Source organism: Heterodontus francisci, chromosome 18 (genome assembly GCF_036365525.1).
Source record: "Heterodontus francisci isolate sHetFra1 chromosome 18, sHetFra1.hap1, whole genome shotgun sequence".
Lineage (NCBI taxonomy): Eukaryota > Metazoa > Chordata > Chondrichthyes > Heterodontiformes > Heterodontidae > Heterodontus > Heterodontus francisci.
In genome coordinates this window covers 83,431,909-83,450,821 of record NC_090388.1, presented here as the reverse complement: position 1 = coordinate 83,450,821, position 18,913 = coordinate 83,431,909, and the positions used below count along the sequence as shown (strand labels likewise).

Sequence of the window (18,913 nt, the reverse complement as noted above, 5' to 3'; positions counted from 1 at the left end):
CACTCTCACATTGATACACACACTCACATTGATACACACTCTCACAGTGATACATACACTCACATTGATACACACTCTCACATTGATACACACACTCACATGATACACACACTCACATTGATACATACACTCAGATTGATACACACACTCACATTGATACACACACTCACATTGATACACACTCTCACATTGACACACACACTCACATGATACACACTCTCACATTGATACACACACTCACATGATACACACACTCACATTGATACATACACTCACATTGATACACACACTCACATTGATACACACACTCACATTGATACACACTCTCACATTGATACACACACTCACATGATACACACTCTCACATTGATACACACACTCACATGATACACACACTCACATTGATACATACACTCACATTGATACACACACGCACATTGATACATACTCTCACATTGATACACACACTCACATTGATACATACACTCACATTGATACATACACTCACATTGATACACACACTCACATTGATACACACACTCACATGATACACACTCTCACATTGATACACACACTCACATGATACACACACTCACATTGATACATACACTCACATTGATACACACACTCACATTGATACACACTCACAATGATACACACACGCACATTGATACACACTCACATTGATACACACACTCACATTGATACATACACTCACTTTTGATACACACACTCACATTGATACACATACTCACATTGATACATACACTCACATTGATACATACTCTCACATTGATGCACACACTCACATTGATACACACTCACAATGATACACACACGCACATTGATACACACTCACATTGATACACACACTCACATTGATACATACACTCACATTGATACACACACTCACATTGATACACACTCACAATGATACACACACGCACATTGATACACACTCACATTGATACACACACTCACATTGATACATACACTCACTTTTGATACACACACTCACATTGATACACACTCTCACATTGATACATACACTCACAGTAATAGACACACTCACATTGGTACACACTCTCACATTGATACAAACACTCACATGATACACACACTCACATTGATACACATACTCACATTGATACACACTCACAGTAATAGACACACTCACATTGGTACACACTCTCACATTGATACATACATTCACATTGATACACACTCTCACATTGATACACACTCTCACATTGATACACACACTCACATTGATACACACTCTCACAGTGATACATACACTCACATTGATACACACTCTCACATTGATACACACACTCACATGATACACACACTCACATTGATACATACACTCAGATTGATACACACACTCACATTGATACACACACTCACATTGATACACACTCTCACATTGACACACACACTCACATGATACACACTCTCACATTGATACACACACTCACATGATACACACACTCACATTGATACATACACTCACATTGATACACACACTCACATTGATACACACACTCACATTGATACACACTCTCACATTGATACACACACTCACATGATACACACTCTCACATTGATACACACACTCACATGATACACACACTCACATTGATACATACACTCACATTGATACACACACTCACATTGATACATACTCTCACATTGATACACACACTCACATTGATACACACACTCACATTGATACACACTCTCACATTGATACACACACTCACATGATACATACACTCACATTGATACACACACTCACATTGATACACACACTCACATTGATACACACTCTCACATTGATACACACACTCACATGATACACACTCTCACATTGATACACACACTCACATGATACACACACTCACATTGATACACACTCTCACATTGATACACACACTCACATGATACACACTCTCACATTGATACACACACTCACATGATACACACACTCACATTGATACATACACTCACATTGATACACACACTCACATTGATACACACTCACAATGATACACACACGCACATTGATACACACTCACATTGATACACACACTCACATTGATACATACACTCACTTTTGATACACACACTCACATTGATACACATACTCACATTGATACATACACTCACATTGATACATACTCTCACATTGATACACACACTCACATTGATACACACTCACAATGATACACACACGCACATTGATACACACACTCACATTGATACACACTCACAATGATACACACTCTCACATTGATACACACTCTCACATTGATACACACTCACAATGATACACACACGCACATTGATACACACTCACATTGATACACACACTCACATTGATACACACTCTCACATTGATACATACACTCACAGTAATAGACACACTCACATTGGTACACACTCTCACATTGATACAAACACTCACATGATACACACACTCACATTGATACACATACTCACATTGATACACACTCACAGTAATAGACACACTCACATTGGTACACACTCTCACATTGATACATACATTCACATTGATACACACTCTCACATTGATACACACTCTCACATTGATACACACACTCACATTGATACACACTCTCACAGTGATACATACACTCACATTGATACACACTCTCACATTGATACATACACTCACTTTGATATACACTCTCACATTGATACACACACTCACATTGATATACACTCTCACATTGATACACACACTCACATTGATACACACACTCACATTGATATATGCTCTCACATTGATACACACACTCACATTGATACACACACTCACATTGGTACACACTCTCACATTGATACATACATTCACATTGATACACACTCTCACATTGATACACACTCTCACATTGATACATACACTCACATTGATACATACACTCACATTGATACACACACTCACATTGATATACACACTCACATTGATACACACTCTCACATTGATACACACTCTCACATTGATACACACACTCACATTGGTACACACTCTCACATTGATATACACACTCACATTGATACACACTCTCACATTGATATACACACTCACATTGATACACACTCTCACATTGATATACACACTCACATTGATACACACTCTCACATTGATACACACACTCACATTGATACATACACTCACATTGATATACACACTCACATTGATATACACACTCACATTGATACACACTCTCACATTGATACACACTCACATTGATACATACACTCACATTGATACACACACTCACATTGATACACACTCACAATGATACACACACGCACATTGATACACACTCACATTGATACACACACTCACATTGATACATACACTCACTTTTGATACACACACTCACATTGATACACACTCTCACATTGATACATACACTCACATGATACACACTCACATTGATACACATACTCACATTGATACACACTCACAGTAATAGACACACTCACATTGGTACACACTCTCACATTGATACAAACACTCACATGATACACACACTCACATTGATACACATACTCACATTGATACACACTCACATTGATACACACACTCACATTGGTACACACTCTCACATTGATACAAACACTCACATGATACACACACTCACATTGATACACATACTCACATTGATACACACTCACAGTAATAGACACACTCACATTGGTACACACTCTCACATTGATACATACATTCACATTGATACACACTCTCACATTGATACACACTCTCACATTGATACACACACTCACATTGATACACACTCTCACAGTGATACATACACTCACATTGATACACACTCTCACATTGATACATACACTCACTTTGATATACACTCTCACATTGATACACACACTCACATTGATATACACTCTCACATTGATACACACACTCACATTGATACACACACTCACATTGATATATGCTCTCACATTGATACACACACTCACATTGATACACACACTCACATTGGTACACACTCTCACATTGATACATACATTCACATTGATACACACTCTCACATTGATACATACACTCACATTGATACATACACTCACATTGATACACACACTCACATTGATATACACACTCACATTGATACACACTCTCACATTGATACACACTCTCACATTGATACACACACTCACATTGGTACACACTCTCACATTGATACATACATTCACATTGATACACACTCTCACATTGATACACACTCTCACATTGATACATACACTCACATTGATACACACTCTCACATTGATACATACATTCACATTGATACACACACTCACATTGGTACACACTCTCACATTGATACATACATTCACATTGATACACACTCTCACATTGATACACACTCTCACATTGATACATACATTCACATTGATACACACTCTCACATTGATACACACTCTCACATTGATACATACACTCACATTGATACACACACTCACATTGATATACACACTCACATTGATACACACTCTCACATTGATACACACTCTCACATTGATACACACACTCACATTGGTACACACTCTCACATTGATACATACATTCACATTGATACACACTCTCACATTGATACACACTCTCACATTGATACAGACACTCACATTGATACACACTCTCACATTGATACACACACTCACATTGGTACACACTCTCACATTGATACATACATTCACATTGATACACACTCTCACATTGATACATACACTCACATTGATACACACTCTCACAGTGATACATACACTCACATTGATACATACACTCACATTGATACACACTCTCACATGGATACAGACACTCACATCGATACATACACTCACATTGATACATACACTCACATTGATATACACTCTCACATGGATACAGACACTCACATCGATACATACACTCACATTGATACATACACTCACATTGATATACACTCTCACATGGATACAGACACTCACATTGATACACACTCTCACATTGATACTTACACTCACATTGATACATACACTCACATTGATATACACTCTCACATGGATACAGACACTCACATCGATACATACACTCACATTGATACATACACTCACATTGATATACACTCTCACATGGATACAGACACTCACATCGATACATACACTCACATTGATACACACAGTCACATTGATACACACTCTCACATTGATACATACATTCACATTGATACACACTCTCACATTGATACATACACTCACATTGATACACACTCTCACAGTGATACATACACTCACATTGATACATACACTCACATTGATACACACTCTCACATTGATACTTACACTCACATTGATACATACACTCACATTGATATACACTCTCACATGGATACAGACACTCACATCGATACATACACTCACATTGATACATACACTCACATTGATATACACTCTCACATGGATACAGACACTCACATCGATACTTACTCTCACATTGATACACACACTCACATTGATACACACACTCACATTGATACACACTCTCACATTGATACATGCACTCACATAGATACACACACTCACATTGATACACACACTCACATTGATACACACTCTCACATTGATACAGACACTCACATTGATACACACTCTCACATTGATACACACACTCACATTGGTACACACTCTCACATTGATACATACATTCACATTGATACACACTCTCACATTGATACATACACTCACATTGATACACACTCTCACAGTGATACATACACTCACATTGATACATACACTCACATTGATACACACTCTCACATTGATACTTACACTCACATTGATACATACACTCACATTGATATACACTCTCACATGGATACAGACACTCACATCGATACATACACTCACATTGATACATACACTCACATTGATATACACTCTCACATGGATACAGACACTCACATCGATACATACACTCACATTGATATACACTCTCACATGGATACAGACACTCACATCGATACATACACTCACATTGATACATACACTCACATTGATATACACTCTCACATGGATACAGACACTCACATCGATACATACACTCACATTGATACATACACTCACATTGATATACACTCTCACATGGATACAGACACTCACATCGATACATACACTCACATTGATATACACTCTCACATGGATACAGACACTCACATCGATACATACACTCACATTGATACATACACTCACATTGATATACACTCTCACATGGATACAGACACTCACATCGATACATACACTCACATTGATACATACACTCACATTGATATACACTCTCACATTGATACAGACACTCACATTGATACACACTCTCACATTGATACACACACTCACATTGGTACACACTCTCACATTGATACATACATTCACATTGATACACACTCTCACATTGATACATACACTCACATTGATATACACTCTCACATTGATACAGACACTCACATTGATACACACTCTCACATTGATACACACACTCACATTGGTACACACTCTCACATTGATACATACATTCACATTGATACACACTCTCACATTGTTACATACACTCACATTGATACACACTCTCACAGTGATACATACACTCACATTGATACATACACTCACATTGATACACACTCTCACATTGATACTTACACTCACATTGATACATACACTCACATTGATATACACTCTCACATGGATACAGACACTCACATCGATACATACACTCACATTGATACATACACTCACATTGATATACACTCTCACATGGATACAGACACTCACATCGATACATACACTCACATTGATACACACAGTCACATTGATACACACTCTCACATTGATACATACATTCACATTGATACACACTCTCACATTGATACATACACTCACATTGATACACACTCTCACAGTGATACATACACTCACATTGATACATACACTCACATTGATACACACTCTCACATTGATACTTACACTCACATTGATACATACACTCACATTGATATACACTCTCACATGGATACAGACACTCACATCGATACATACACTCACATTGATACATACACTCACATTGATATACACTCTCACATGGATACAGACACTCACATCGATACATACTCTCACATTGATACACACACTCACATTGATACACACACTCACATTGATACACACTCTCACATTGATACATGCACTCACATAGATACACACACTCACATTGATACACACACTCACATTGATACACACTCTCACATTGATACATGCACTCACATAGATACACACACTCACATTGATACACACTCTCACATTGATACATGCACTCACATAGATACACACTCTCACATTGATACACACTCTCACATTGATACACACACTCACGTCGATACACACACTCACATCGATACACACTCTCACATCGATACACACACTCACATTGATACACACACTCACATGATACACACACTCACATTGATACACACTCACATTGATACACACACTCACATTGATACACACACTCACATGATACACACACTCACATTGATGCACACTCACATTGATACACACACTCACATTGATACACACTCACATTGATACACACACTCACATTGATACACACACTCACGTCGATACACACACTCACGTTGATACACACTCTCACATCGATACACACACTCACATTGATACATACACTCACATTGATACACACACTCACGTCGATACACACACTCACATCGATACACACTCTCACATCGATACACACACTCACGTTGATACACACTCTCACATTGATACACACACTCACATTGATACACACACTCACATCGATACACACACTCACGTCGATACACACACTCACATCGATACACACTCTCACATCGATACACACACTCACATTGATACACACACTCACATGATACACACTCTCACATTGATACACACTCACATTGATACACACACTCACATCGATACACACACTCACATTGATACACACACTCACATGATACACACTCTCACATTGATACACACTCACATTGATACACACACTCACATCGATACACACACTCACATTGATACACACACTCACATGATACACACTCTCACATTGATACACACTCACATTGATACACACACTCACGTCGATACACACACTCACGTTGATACACACTCTCACATCGATACACACACTCACATTGATACACACTCTCACCTTGATACATACACTCACATTGATACACACACTCACATTGATACACACTCTCACATTGATACATACACTCACATTGATACACACTCTCACATCGATACACACTCTCACATCGCTACACACACTCACATCGATACACACACTCACATCGATACACACTCTCACATCGATACACACACTCACATTGATACACACTCTCACCTTGATACATACACTCACATTGATACACACACTCACGTTGATACACACTCTCACCTTGATACATACACTCACATTGATACACACACTCACATTGATACACACTCTCACCTTGATACATACACTCACATTGATACACACACTCACGTTGATACACACTCTCACATTGATACACACTCTCACCTTGATACATACACTCACATTGATACACACACTCACGTTGATACACACTCTCACATTGATACATACACTCACATTGATACACACTCTCACATTGATACACACACTCACATTGATACACACTCTCACATCGATACACACACTCACATTGATAAGTCAAACAACTGGAAGCTTTTGCTACCATTAACATCATGTCCCCAAAAAATGTTGGCAAACACACAGGATTAAGATTGACACCGGAGCTAGTTATCCAGGCCATAGGTGAGACCACATCTTGAATACTGTGTCCAGTTTTGGTCTCCTTGTTTAAGGATGTAAATGCGTTGGAGGCAATTCCGAGGAGGTTTACTGGATAGATACCTGGAATGAGCAGGTTGTTTTATGAGGAAAGGTTGGACAGACTGGACTTGTTTTCACTGGAGTTTAGAAGAGTGAGGGGAGACTTGATTGAAGTTTATAAGATCCTGAATGGTCTTGACAAGGTGGATGTGGAATGGATGTTTCCTCTTGTGGGTGAGAACTAGGGGGCACTGTTTTAAAATTAGGGGTCACCTTTCTCGGACAGAGACGAGGAGAATTTATTTCTCTCAGAGGGTTGTGTGATTTTGGAACACTCTGCCTCAGAAGGTGGTGGAGGCGGGGTCATTGAATAATTTTAAGGCGGGGCTAGATAGATTCTTGTGAGGCAAGGGAATCAAAGGTTATTGGGGTAGATGGGAGTGTGGAATTCGAGACACAAACAGATCAGCCATGATCTTATTGAATGGCAGAGCAGGCTAGAGGGGCCGAATGACCTACTTCTGCCCCTAATTTGTATGGTCGTATGGTATGGTCATAACACCACCAACTTTAAACAACTCTAGAAACTACCAAATACTTCTACAAACTCAGAGCTGGTAGAAATTAATCAGCAACTAATCAGAGAGCAGTTGATGATCCCTTTAACTACCAATTGTGGGGGGTTCCTTCCTGCTGCTGAATGCATGTTCAGCTGTGCTTGTTTAAGAGAGGGTGTTAGCTGGAGTGCCAATGTCAAAACCGGCAGCACTGGTGTCACAATCTGTCTGGACTCCACACCTTCAGTGTACTCTCCCAGTGACCGTGACCTCCCCAACACGGCGTCTGCCATGAGTCATGCTGGAAGTGCATGCCTCCGTGGTCCAGGCTGGCATAGGCACCATTTTGGAACCAAAACAGCAACTGTAGTGCCAGAACCACAGGCCGAGAGAGACAAATTTTGTGGCCACTGAGATCGACCACTTACTGTCCATCCATTCCTGTCGACGCTTCGTGTCAGACGCACTCAGCTCATATGTACGGTTTGCAGTTTTGATACAGAACAAACATCGCTTCGCTTCCTTATCAGGCAGTACCTTCAGGAAAAGAACACAGCACAGTGTAAGGAACTGATTCAGGAGCATAAGAGAACTGAGAACACCAATAGAATGTAGATAGCAAAGATCAGAGAGCAGGCAGCAGAGAGAAAAAACAGTGAGCAGGCAGCAGTACTTGAGACAGGCAGGACATTGTGCAAAGTCAACTACAACGTAGAAAAGAGCGAAGGTTCTAGATTGACAGACCTGTACCCACCTGTACTGTACCGCAGTGTTATACAGTGACAGACCTGTACCCATCAGTACTGTACCGCAGTGTTATACAGCGACAGACCTGTACCCACCAGTACTGTACCCCAGTGTTACACAGTGACAGACCTGTACCCACCAGTACTGTACCCCAGTGTTACACAGTGACAGACCTGTACCCACCAGTATTGTACCCCAGTGTTATACAGTGACAGACCTGTACCCACCAGTACTGTACCGCAGTGTTACACAGTGACAGACCTGTACCCACCAGTACTGTACCCCAGTGTTATACAGTGACAGACCTGTACCCACCAGTACTGTACCGCAGTGTTACACAGTGACAGACCTGTACCCACCAGTACTGTACCCCAGTGTTACACAGTGACAGACCTGTACCCACCAGTACTGTACCGCAATGTTATACAGTGACAGACCTGTACCCATCAGTACTGTACCGCAATGTTATACAGTGACAGACCTGTACCCATCAGTACTGTACCCCAGTGTTATACAGTGACAGACCTGTACCCACCAGTACTGTACCCCAGTGTTATAAAGTGACAGACCTGTATCCACCAGTACTGTACCGCAATGTTATACAGTGACAGACCTGTACCCATCAGTACTGTACCGCAATGTTATACAGTGACAGACCTGTACCCATCAGTACTGTACCCCAGTGTTATACAGTGACAGACCTGTACCCACCAGTACTGTACCCCAGTGTTATACAGTGACAGACCTGTATCCACCAGTACTGTACCGCAATGTTATACAGTGACAGACCTGTATCCACCAGTACTGTACCCCAGTGTTATACAGTGACATACCTGTACCCACCAGTACTGTACCCCAGTGTTATACAGTGACAGACCTGTATCCACCAGTACTGTATCCCAGTGTTATACAGCGACTGTCCCGGCCCCACCAGTACTGTACCCCAGTGTTATACAGTGACATACCTGTACCCACCAGTACTGTACCCCAGTGTTATACAGTGACAGACCTGTACCCACCAGTACTGTATCCCAGTGTTATACAGCGACTGTCCCGGCCCCACCAGTACTGTACCCCAGTGTTATACAGTGACATACCTGTACCCACCAGTACTGTACCCCAGTGTTATACAGTGACAGACCTGTATCCACCAGTACTGTATCCCAGTGTTATACAGCGACTGTCCCGGCCCCACCAGTACTGTACCCCAGTGTTACACAGTGACATACCTGTACCCACCAGTACTGTACCCCAGTGTTATACAGTGACAGACCTGTACCCACCAGTACTGTATCCCAGTGTTATACAGTGACAGATCTGTATCCACCAGTACTATACCCCAGTGTTATACAGTGACAGACCTGTACCCACCAGTACTGTACTCCAGTGTTATACAGTGACAGACCTGTACCCATCAGTACTGTACCCCAGTGTTATACAGTGACAGACCTGTATCCACCAGTACTGTATCCCAGTGTTATACAGTGACTGACCCGGCCCCACCAGTACTGTACCCCAGTGTTATACAGTTTCAGACCTGTACCCACCAGTACTGTACCCCAGTGTTATACAGTGACAGACCTGTACCCACCAGTACTGTATCCCAGTGTTATACAGTGACAGACCTGTATCCATCAGTACTATACCCCAGTGTTATACAGTGACAGACCTGTACCCACCAGTACTGTATCCCAGTGTTATACAGTGACAGACCTGTACCCACCAGTACTGTACTCCAGTGTTATACAGTGACAGACCTGTACCCACCAGTACTGTACCCCACTGTTATACAGTGACAGACCTGTATCCACCAGTACTGTATCCCAGTGTTATACAGTGACAGACCGTACCCACCAGTACTGTACCCCAGTGTTATACAGTGACAGACCTGTATCCACCAGTACTGTACCCCAGTGTTATACAGTGACAGACCTGTATCCACCAGTACTGTACCCCAGTGTTATACAGTGACAGACCTGTACCCACCAGTACTGTATCCCAGTGTTATACAGTGACAGACCTGCACCCACCAGTACTGTATCCCAGTGTTATACAGTGACAGACCTGTATCCACCAGTACTGTACCCCAGTGTTATACAGTGACAGACCTGTACCCACCAGTACTGTATCCCAGTGTTATACAGTGACAGACCTGTACCCACCAGTACTGTATCCCAGTGTTATACAGTGACAGACCTGTACCCACCAGTACTGTATCCCAGTGTTATACTGTGAAAGACCTGCACTATAACCCAGTGTCTGATATGTCAGTCTAGCCCCCAGAGTTTTCACCTCGACTGTGCTGTCCTCATCGAGATGAATTTCCCCCTTCTTCTCCTTGAGGTCCTCATTGACATAATACAGAATGTGGGAAGCCTTCAGGACGAACCAGCGCTCATTCCAGTTTCGCCGGACATTCCCTTTCTTCCACATGTAGCCCTGCAGGAAGAGGCCAACAGACAGCAGGAAGTGAGGTAAAACAATGAAAGGGGTAGGAATGCTTTGGAGCACATGATCCAGCTGGTAGCTTCCTATGCTGCAAACTACATCAATCTCAGTTACAGCACCACTGGTGCAGATACCCACACACAGGAAGCTGACCCTGGGAATTCTGACTGGGTCAGTTGAGTGAGACCCAAGGTGAGATGATTATTGTGGTGGAGTGGGATCTGATCAATAGGGGTAAGGCCAGAAACAAAGGTGAGTGCGCACTCTGCATTCCATGGTATTCCACATACAACTCTCAGACAATGGAACCATGGCCACATCCCAGAAGTCAGAGTCCAGTCACATCCTCAGATCACCAAGGTATTCACAGTCAAATTGCAAGGCAGAGATCAATGTCAGAAGGGCGAAGACAACTGAGAAATCCTGGTTCAATGAGGACTGTAGGGCTGCATGCTGAAGCTACAACAACATTGACCCAAAACTGAACTGGACCAGCCACATAAATGCTGTTGCTGTATGAGCAGATTAAAGGCTGGGAATTCTGTGGTGAATAACTCACCTCCTGTTTCCTCAGTGCCTGTCCACCATCTATAAGGCACAAGTCAGGAGTGTGATGGAATACTCTCCACTTGCCTGGATGGGTGCAGCTCCAACAACACTCAAGAAGCTCGACACCATCCAGGACAAAGCAGCCACTTGACTGGCACCCCATCCACCACCTTCAACATTCACTCCCTCCACCACCAACGCACAGTGGCAGCAGTGTGTATTATCTACAAGATGCACTGCAGCAACTCACCAAGGCTCATTTGACAGCACCTTCCAAACCCGTGACCTCTACCACCTAGAAGGACAAGGGCAGCAGATGCATGGGAACACCATCACCTGCAAGTTCCCCTCCAAGTCACACACCATCCTGACTTGAAAATATATCGCCATCATATAGATCATCATCGTCACTGGGTTAAAATCTCTTTGCTAACAGCACTATGAGAGTATCTGTGCCACACAGACTGCAGTGGTTTAAGAAAGTGGCTCACCACCACTTTCTCTCGGTTGATTAGGGATTGGCAATAAATGTTGGTCTTGCCAGTGACGCCCACATCCCATGAAGAAATATATTAAAGAAAGAGAAGAGACATGAGTCTGATACAGGCTCTCACCTCACTCTTTCCTCACATTGGGATAATTCACCAAGGGAGATACTGCCCTGCTCATCAGCTCAAAGACTGCCTGGCAAACTGATCACCTCCCCACCGCACACCACCTTCTAAAACCAAGGTTAGTGACGGACATGAGCGTTGCCTCAGTAAAGCCAAGCCAGTTCCTACTCTGCCAGGAAGAGATGGGTGCACAGAGAGAAAAGGAGAAGTTGGCAGAATTTGGGCAATAGCTGGTTACCAGCACAAGTGGAACAGGAGATGGATCTGTGATTGGACAGTGGAAGGGATGAAAGAGAAAGTGGCCAGGGGAAACCTGAGACACCTGAGGACAAAAAGAAAGAATGTGAATGTCTACAGCATCGTTCATGACCTCAGGACGCCCTAGGTTAAGCCAATGAAATATTGTACTGTAGGAAACTTAATCCTAATGGTTTTCTGTGGAGGTGAGAAAATTGATCTCTTACCAAACAAAGACCAACTCTGTGACTGGAATACTGATGTATGGAGTTTCACAGGAGTTGTAATTTCTAGTGGTGAAGCTGTGTCGGGAATATGTGTGGAAGGAGACAGCAATCGCAAGAAAATCTGTCAGCATCGTGACTGTTTTTTTGCCACATCTGTTTGCTGAAACTGCAGTTCTTGCTGTTCAGTTTTTATTCCTGGTGAACACAATGGGCTCCACCAGTAAACGTGTCTCACATAAACCACATGCAGATCTCACCCGGAAAAGCCAGGGCCCCGATATTTACAGCGAAGTGGAGAAGGAGAGAGGTGGGAAGGGAGGGTGAGGGAGCAGGGAGGGGAAAAGAGGAGGCGATGAAGGGAAGAGAGGTACTGGGGAAGGAAAGGAAAAGAGGAGTTGGCAGAGAGGGGAGGGACAGGGAAGGGGCAGAGAGTGGAGGGAGACAGGAAGGGAAGGGAAGAGGAGTGAGGGGCTGCAGGGAGGGGAGGAGACAGGAAGCAAGGCTTGGGGAGGTGAGAGGGAAGGGAGGGAGGCACAGGAGGGGAGGGACTGGGATTGGAGAGGAATGGGAGGAGGCTGGAAGGGGAGGGTGAAAAGCAGATGAGATGGGGCAGGGAGGGGAGGGGAGGGGGGAGAGATTGTGACAGAATATTAGAGTAGGGGGCCGAGGGGAAGGACTCCTGCACCACTTCACCCACAAGCAGTGGTAGAGAGGTACTTACCTGCTGAATCCAGCCGTTCTCACCTCCCTTCAGCTGTTGGGTTTCCCGAGCCCTGGGAAATCCGGCCAACAGCCGTTAAAATTAAATGTCTCCTAAAATCGCAACTCATTTAAACAGTATAATCATGGACGTGCCTCTCCAGAGCAGGTTACTTGGACAGCCCATAACTGCAGTAGTTATGACGGGAGTAGGGGCCTTCGTGGTGGGTTGGGGTTGGGTTTCACAATTTTTTTCAATTTAACAACACCCTCCCCCCACCCCCCCTGCACACCCTGACCACTGACCCTCTCCTGCCTGTCGGTGAGTCCAAGAGGCACCTTTCTGGGGAAATAGTATCTACCCCTGTTGTGGATCATTGTGATTCTTCCATGGAGTGCCGTACTGAGAAGAACTTTGTCAACTTTGCTGCCTTCCATTTCATCATCTATAAATAAATCTATAGCTCACTCATAGGTATCTGAGGTAACTGCAGAAGGTGGTGGGACACCACCTGAGCTACACTAACCCATACATGACACAGAATAGTTTGTCAGACACTACTTAGAGAGATTGCAGTCTAAACAGGAACCAGGAGATCGGAGCAGGGAACTGGCCTGAACTGGAACAGACTCTGTGTAATGAGCATTCTGGGGCTGAACTTCTGCAGCATGATCAGACTGGGACTTGGGAGACTGGCCATGTCACCAGATGCCCAGAGTCTACCCACATTCCTGGGAGGTCCAGTCAGATATTGAATATTCACATTAAATGTTAATGATGGGAATATGTCATCTGGTGGATCTCCTGCCATTTGCCCCTCAGCAACACCAGCTAACGAAGCGAGGATGGAGAGTTGCCCTTCTAATTTGGCATGTGGGCATCGCTGGCCAGGCCAGCATTTGTTGCCCATCCCTAATTGCCCTTGAGAAGGTGCCGCTGAACTGCCTTCTTGAACCGCTGCAGTCCGTATGGTGTCGGTGCATCCACAGTGGTGATGGGAAGGGAGTTCCATAATTTTGATTCAGTGACAGGGATGGAACGTGATATAGTTCCAAGTCAGGATGGTGTATGGCTTGGAGGGGAACTTGGAGCTGATGATGCTCCCATTCAACCACTGACCTTGGGGTGGTAGAGGTCACAGGTTTGGGAGGTGCTGTCTCAATAAATCGCTGCAGTGCATCTTGTAGATGGTACAAAAGCAAAATACTGCAGATGTTGGAATTCTGAAATAAAAACAGAAAATGCTGGAAAGGGTCAGCAGGTCAGGCAGCACCTGAGGAGAGAGAAACAGGGTTAACGTTTCAAATCGATGAAATTTCATCAGAACTGATTCATCCTGAGGAGGAGGAGAGAAACAGGAGGAGGAGAGGAACTGGAGGAACAGAGGTACAGGAGGAGGAGAGGAACAGGAGGAGGAGAGGAACTGCAGGAGGAGAGGAACTGGAGGAACAGAGGTACAGGAGGAGGAGGAATGGGAGGAGCGGTGGGACGGGAGGAGGAGAGGAACGGGAGGAGGAGAGGAGCTGGAGGGGGAGAGGAACGAGAGCAGGAGAGGAACGGGAGGAACAGAGGAACTGGAGAAGCAGAGGAACTGGAGGAGCAGAGGAACGGAAGGATGAGAGGAACGGGAGGAGGAGAGGAACTGGAGGAGCAGAGGAACGGAAGGAGGAGAGGAACGAGAGGAGGAGAGGAACTGGAGGAGCAGAGGAACTGGAGGAGGAGAGGAACTGGAGGAGCAGAGGAACGGAAGGAGGAGAGGAACTGGAGGAGCAGAGGAACTGGAGGAGGAGAGGAGCTGGAGGGGGAGAGGAGCTGGAGGGGGAGAGGAACGAGAGCAGGAGAGGAACGGGAGGAACAGAGGAACTGGAGGAGCAGAGGAACGGAAGGAGGAGAGGAACGGGAGGAGGAGAGGAACTGGAGGAGCAGAGGAACGGAAGGAGGAGAGGAACGAGAGGAGGAGAGGAACTGGAGGAGCAGAGGAACTGGAGGAGCAGAGGAACGGAAGGAGGAGAGGAACTGGAGGAACAGAGGAACTGGAGGAGGAGAGGAACTGGAGGAGGAGAGGAACTGGAGGAACAGAAGAACTGGAGGAGGAGAGGAACTGGAGGAGGAGATGAACTGGAGGAGGAGAGGAACTGGAGGAGGAGATGAACTGGAGGAGGAGAGGAATGGGAGGAGGAGAGGAACTGGAGCATGAGAGGAACTGGAGCAGGAGAGGAACTGGAGGAACAGAGGAAAGGGAGGAGGAGAGGAATGGGAGGAAGAGGAGAGAAACTGGAGGAGCAGAGGAATGGCAGGAGCATGAGCAACTGGAGGAGGAGAGGAACGGGAGGAGGAGAGGTACTGGAGGAGGAGAGGAACGGGAGGAGGAGAGGTACGGGAGGAGCAGAGGAACTGGAAGAGGAGAGGAATGGGAGGAGGAGAGGAACGGGTGGAGCAGAGGAACTGGAGGAGGAGAGGAACTGGAGGAGGAGAGGAATGGGAGGAGGAGAGGAATGGGAGGAGGAGAGGAACGGGAGGAACAGAGGAACTGGAGGAGGAGAGGAACGGGAGGAGGAGAGGAACGGGAGGAGGAGAGGTACGGGAGGAGCAGAGGAACTGGAGGAGGAGAGGAATGGGAGGAGGAGAGGAACGGGAGGAGCAGAGGAACTGGAGGAGGAGAGGAATGGGAGGAGGAGAGGAACGGGAGGAGGAGAGGAACGGGAGGAGCAGAGGAACTGGAGGAGGAGAGGAACTGGAGGAGGAGATGAACTGGAGGAGCAGAGGAACGGGAGGAGGAGAGGTACGGGAGGAACAGAGGAACTGGAGGAGGAGAGGAATGGGAGGAGGAGAGGAACGGGAGGAGGAGAGGTACGGGAGGAGCACAGAAACGGGAGGAGGAGAGGAACTGGAGCATGAGAGGAACTGGAGCAGGAGAGGAACTGGAGGAACAGAGGAAAGGGAGGAGGAGAGGAACGGGAGGAGGAGAGGAATGGGAAGAGGAGAGGAATGGGAGGAGCAGAGGAACTGGAAGAGGAGAGGAATGGGAGGAGGAGAGGAACGGGTGGAGCAGAGGAACTGGAGGAGGAGAGGAACTGGAGGAGGAGATGAACTGGAGGAGGAGAGGAATGGGAGGAGGAGAGGAATGGGAGGAGGAGAGGAACGAGAGGAACAGAGGAACTGGAGGAGGAGAGGAACGGGAGGAGGAGAGGAACGGGAGGAGGAGAGGTACGGGAGGAGCAGAGGAACTGGAGGAGGAGAGGAATGGGAGGAGGAGAGGAACGGGAGGAGCAGAGGAACGGGAGGAGGAGAGGTACGGGAGGAACAGAGGAACTAGAGGAGGAGAGGAATGGGAGGAGGAGAGGAACGGGAGGAGGAGAGGTACGGGAGGAGCACAGAAACGGGAGGAGGAGAGGAACTGGAGCATGAGAGGAACTGGAGCAGGAGAGGAACTGGAGGAACAGAGGAAAGGGAGGAGGAGAGGAACGGGAGGAGGAGAGGAATGGGAAGAGGAGAGGAATGGGAGGAGGAGAGGAACGGGAGGAGGAGAGGAACTGGAGGAGGAGAGGAATGGGAGGAGGAGAGGAACGGGAGGAACAGAGGAAGGGCAGGAGCATGAGCAACTGGAGGAGGAGAGGAACGGGAGGAGGAGAGGTACTGGAGGAGGAGAGGAATGGGAGGAGGAGAGGTAAGGGAGGAGCACAGAAACGGGAGGAGGAGAGGAACTGGAGCATGAGAGGAACTGGAGCAGGAGAGGAACTGGAGGAACAGAGGAAGGGCAGGAGCATGAGCAACTGGAGGAGGAGAGGAACGGGAGGAGGAGAGGTACGGGAGGAGGAGAGGTAAGGGAGGAGCACAGAAACGGGAGGAGGAGAGGAACTGGAGCATGAGAGGAACTGGAGCAGGAGAGGAACTGG

At 45.2% G+C, this 18,913-nt stretch overlaps 1 protein-coding gene across 2 annotated transcripts in view; it reads right to left on the bottom strand.

Moving 5' to 3' along the window:
- The window catches only part of LOC137379893 (differentially expressed in FDCP 6 homolog), a 103,983-nt gene that overhangs the window by 36,192 nt on the left and 48,878 nt on the right, over positions 1–18,913 (bottom strand). For both annotated transcript variants that reach the window (XM_068051298.1, XM_068051299.1), the window contains 2 exons: positions 12,535–12,681; positions 9,924–10,032 (listed from right to left, as the gene is read on the bottom strand). In XM_068051298.1, coding sequence (XP_067907399.1) covers positions 9,924–10,032; positions 12,535–12,681 — 256 coding nt within the window. The remainder of the gene's footprint in view (positions 1–9,923; positions 10,033–12,534; positions 12,682–18,913) is intronic.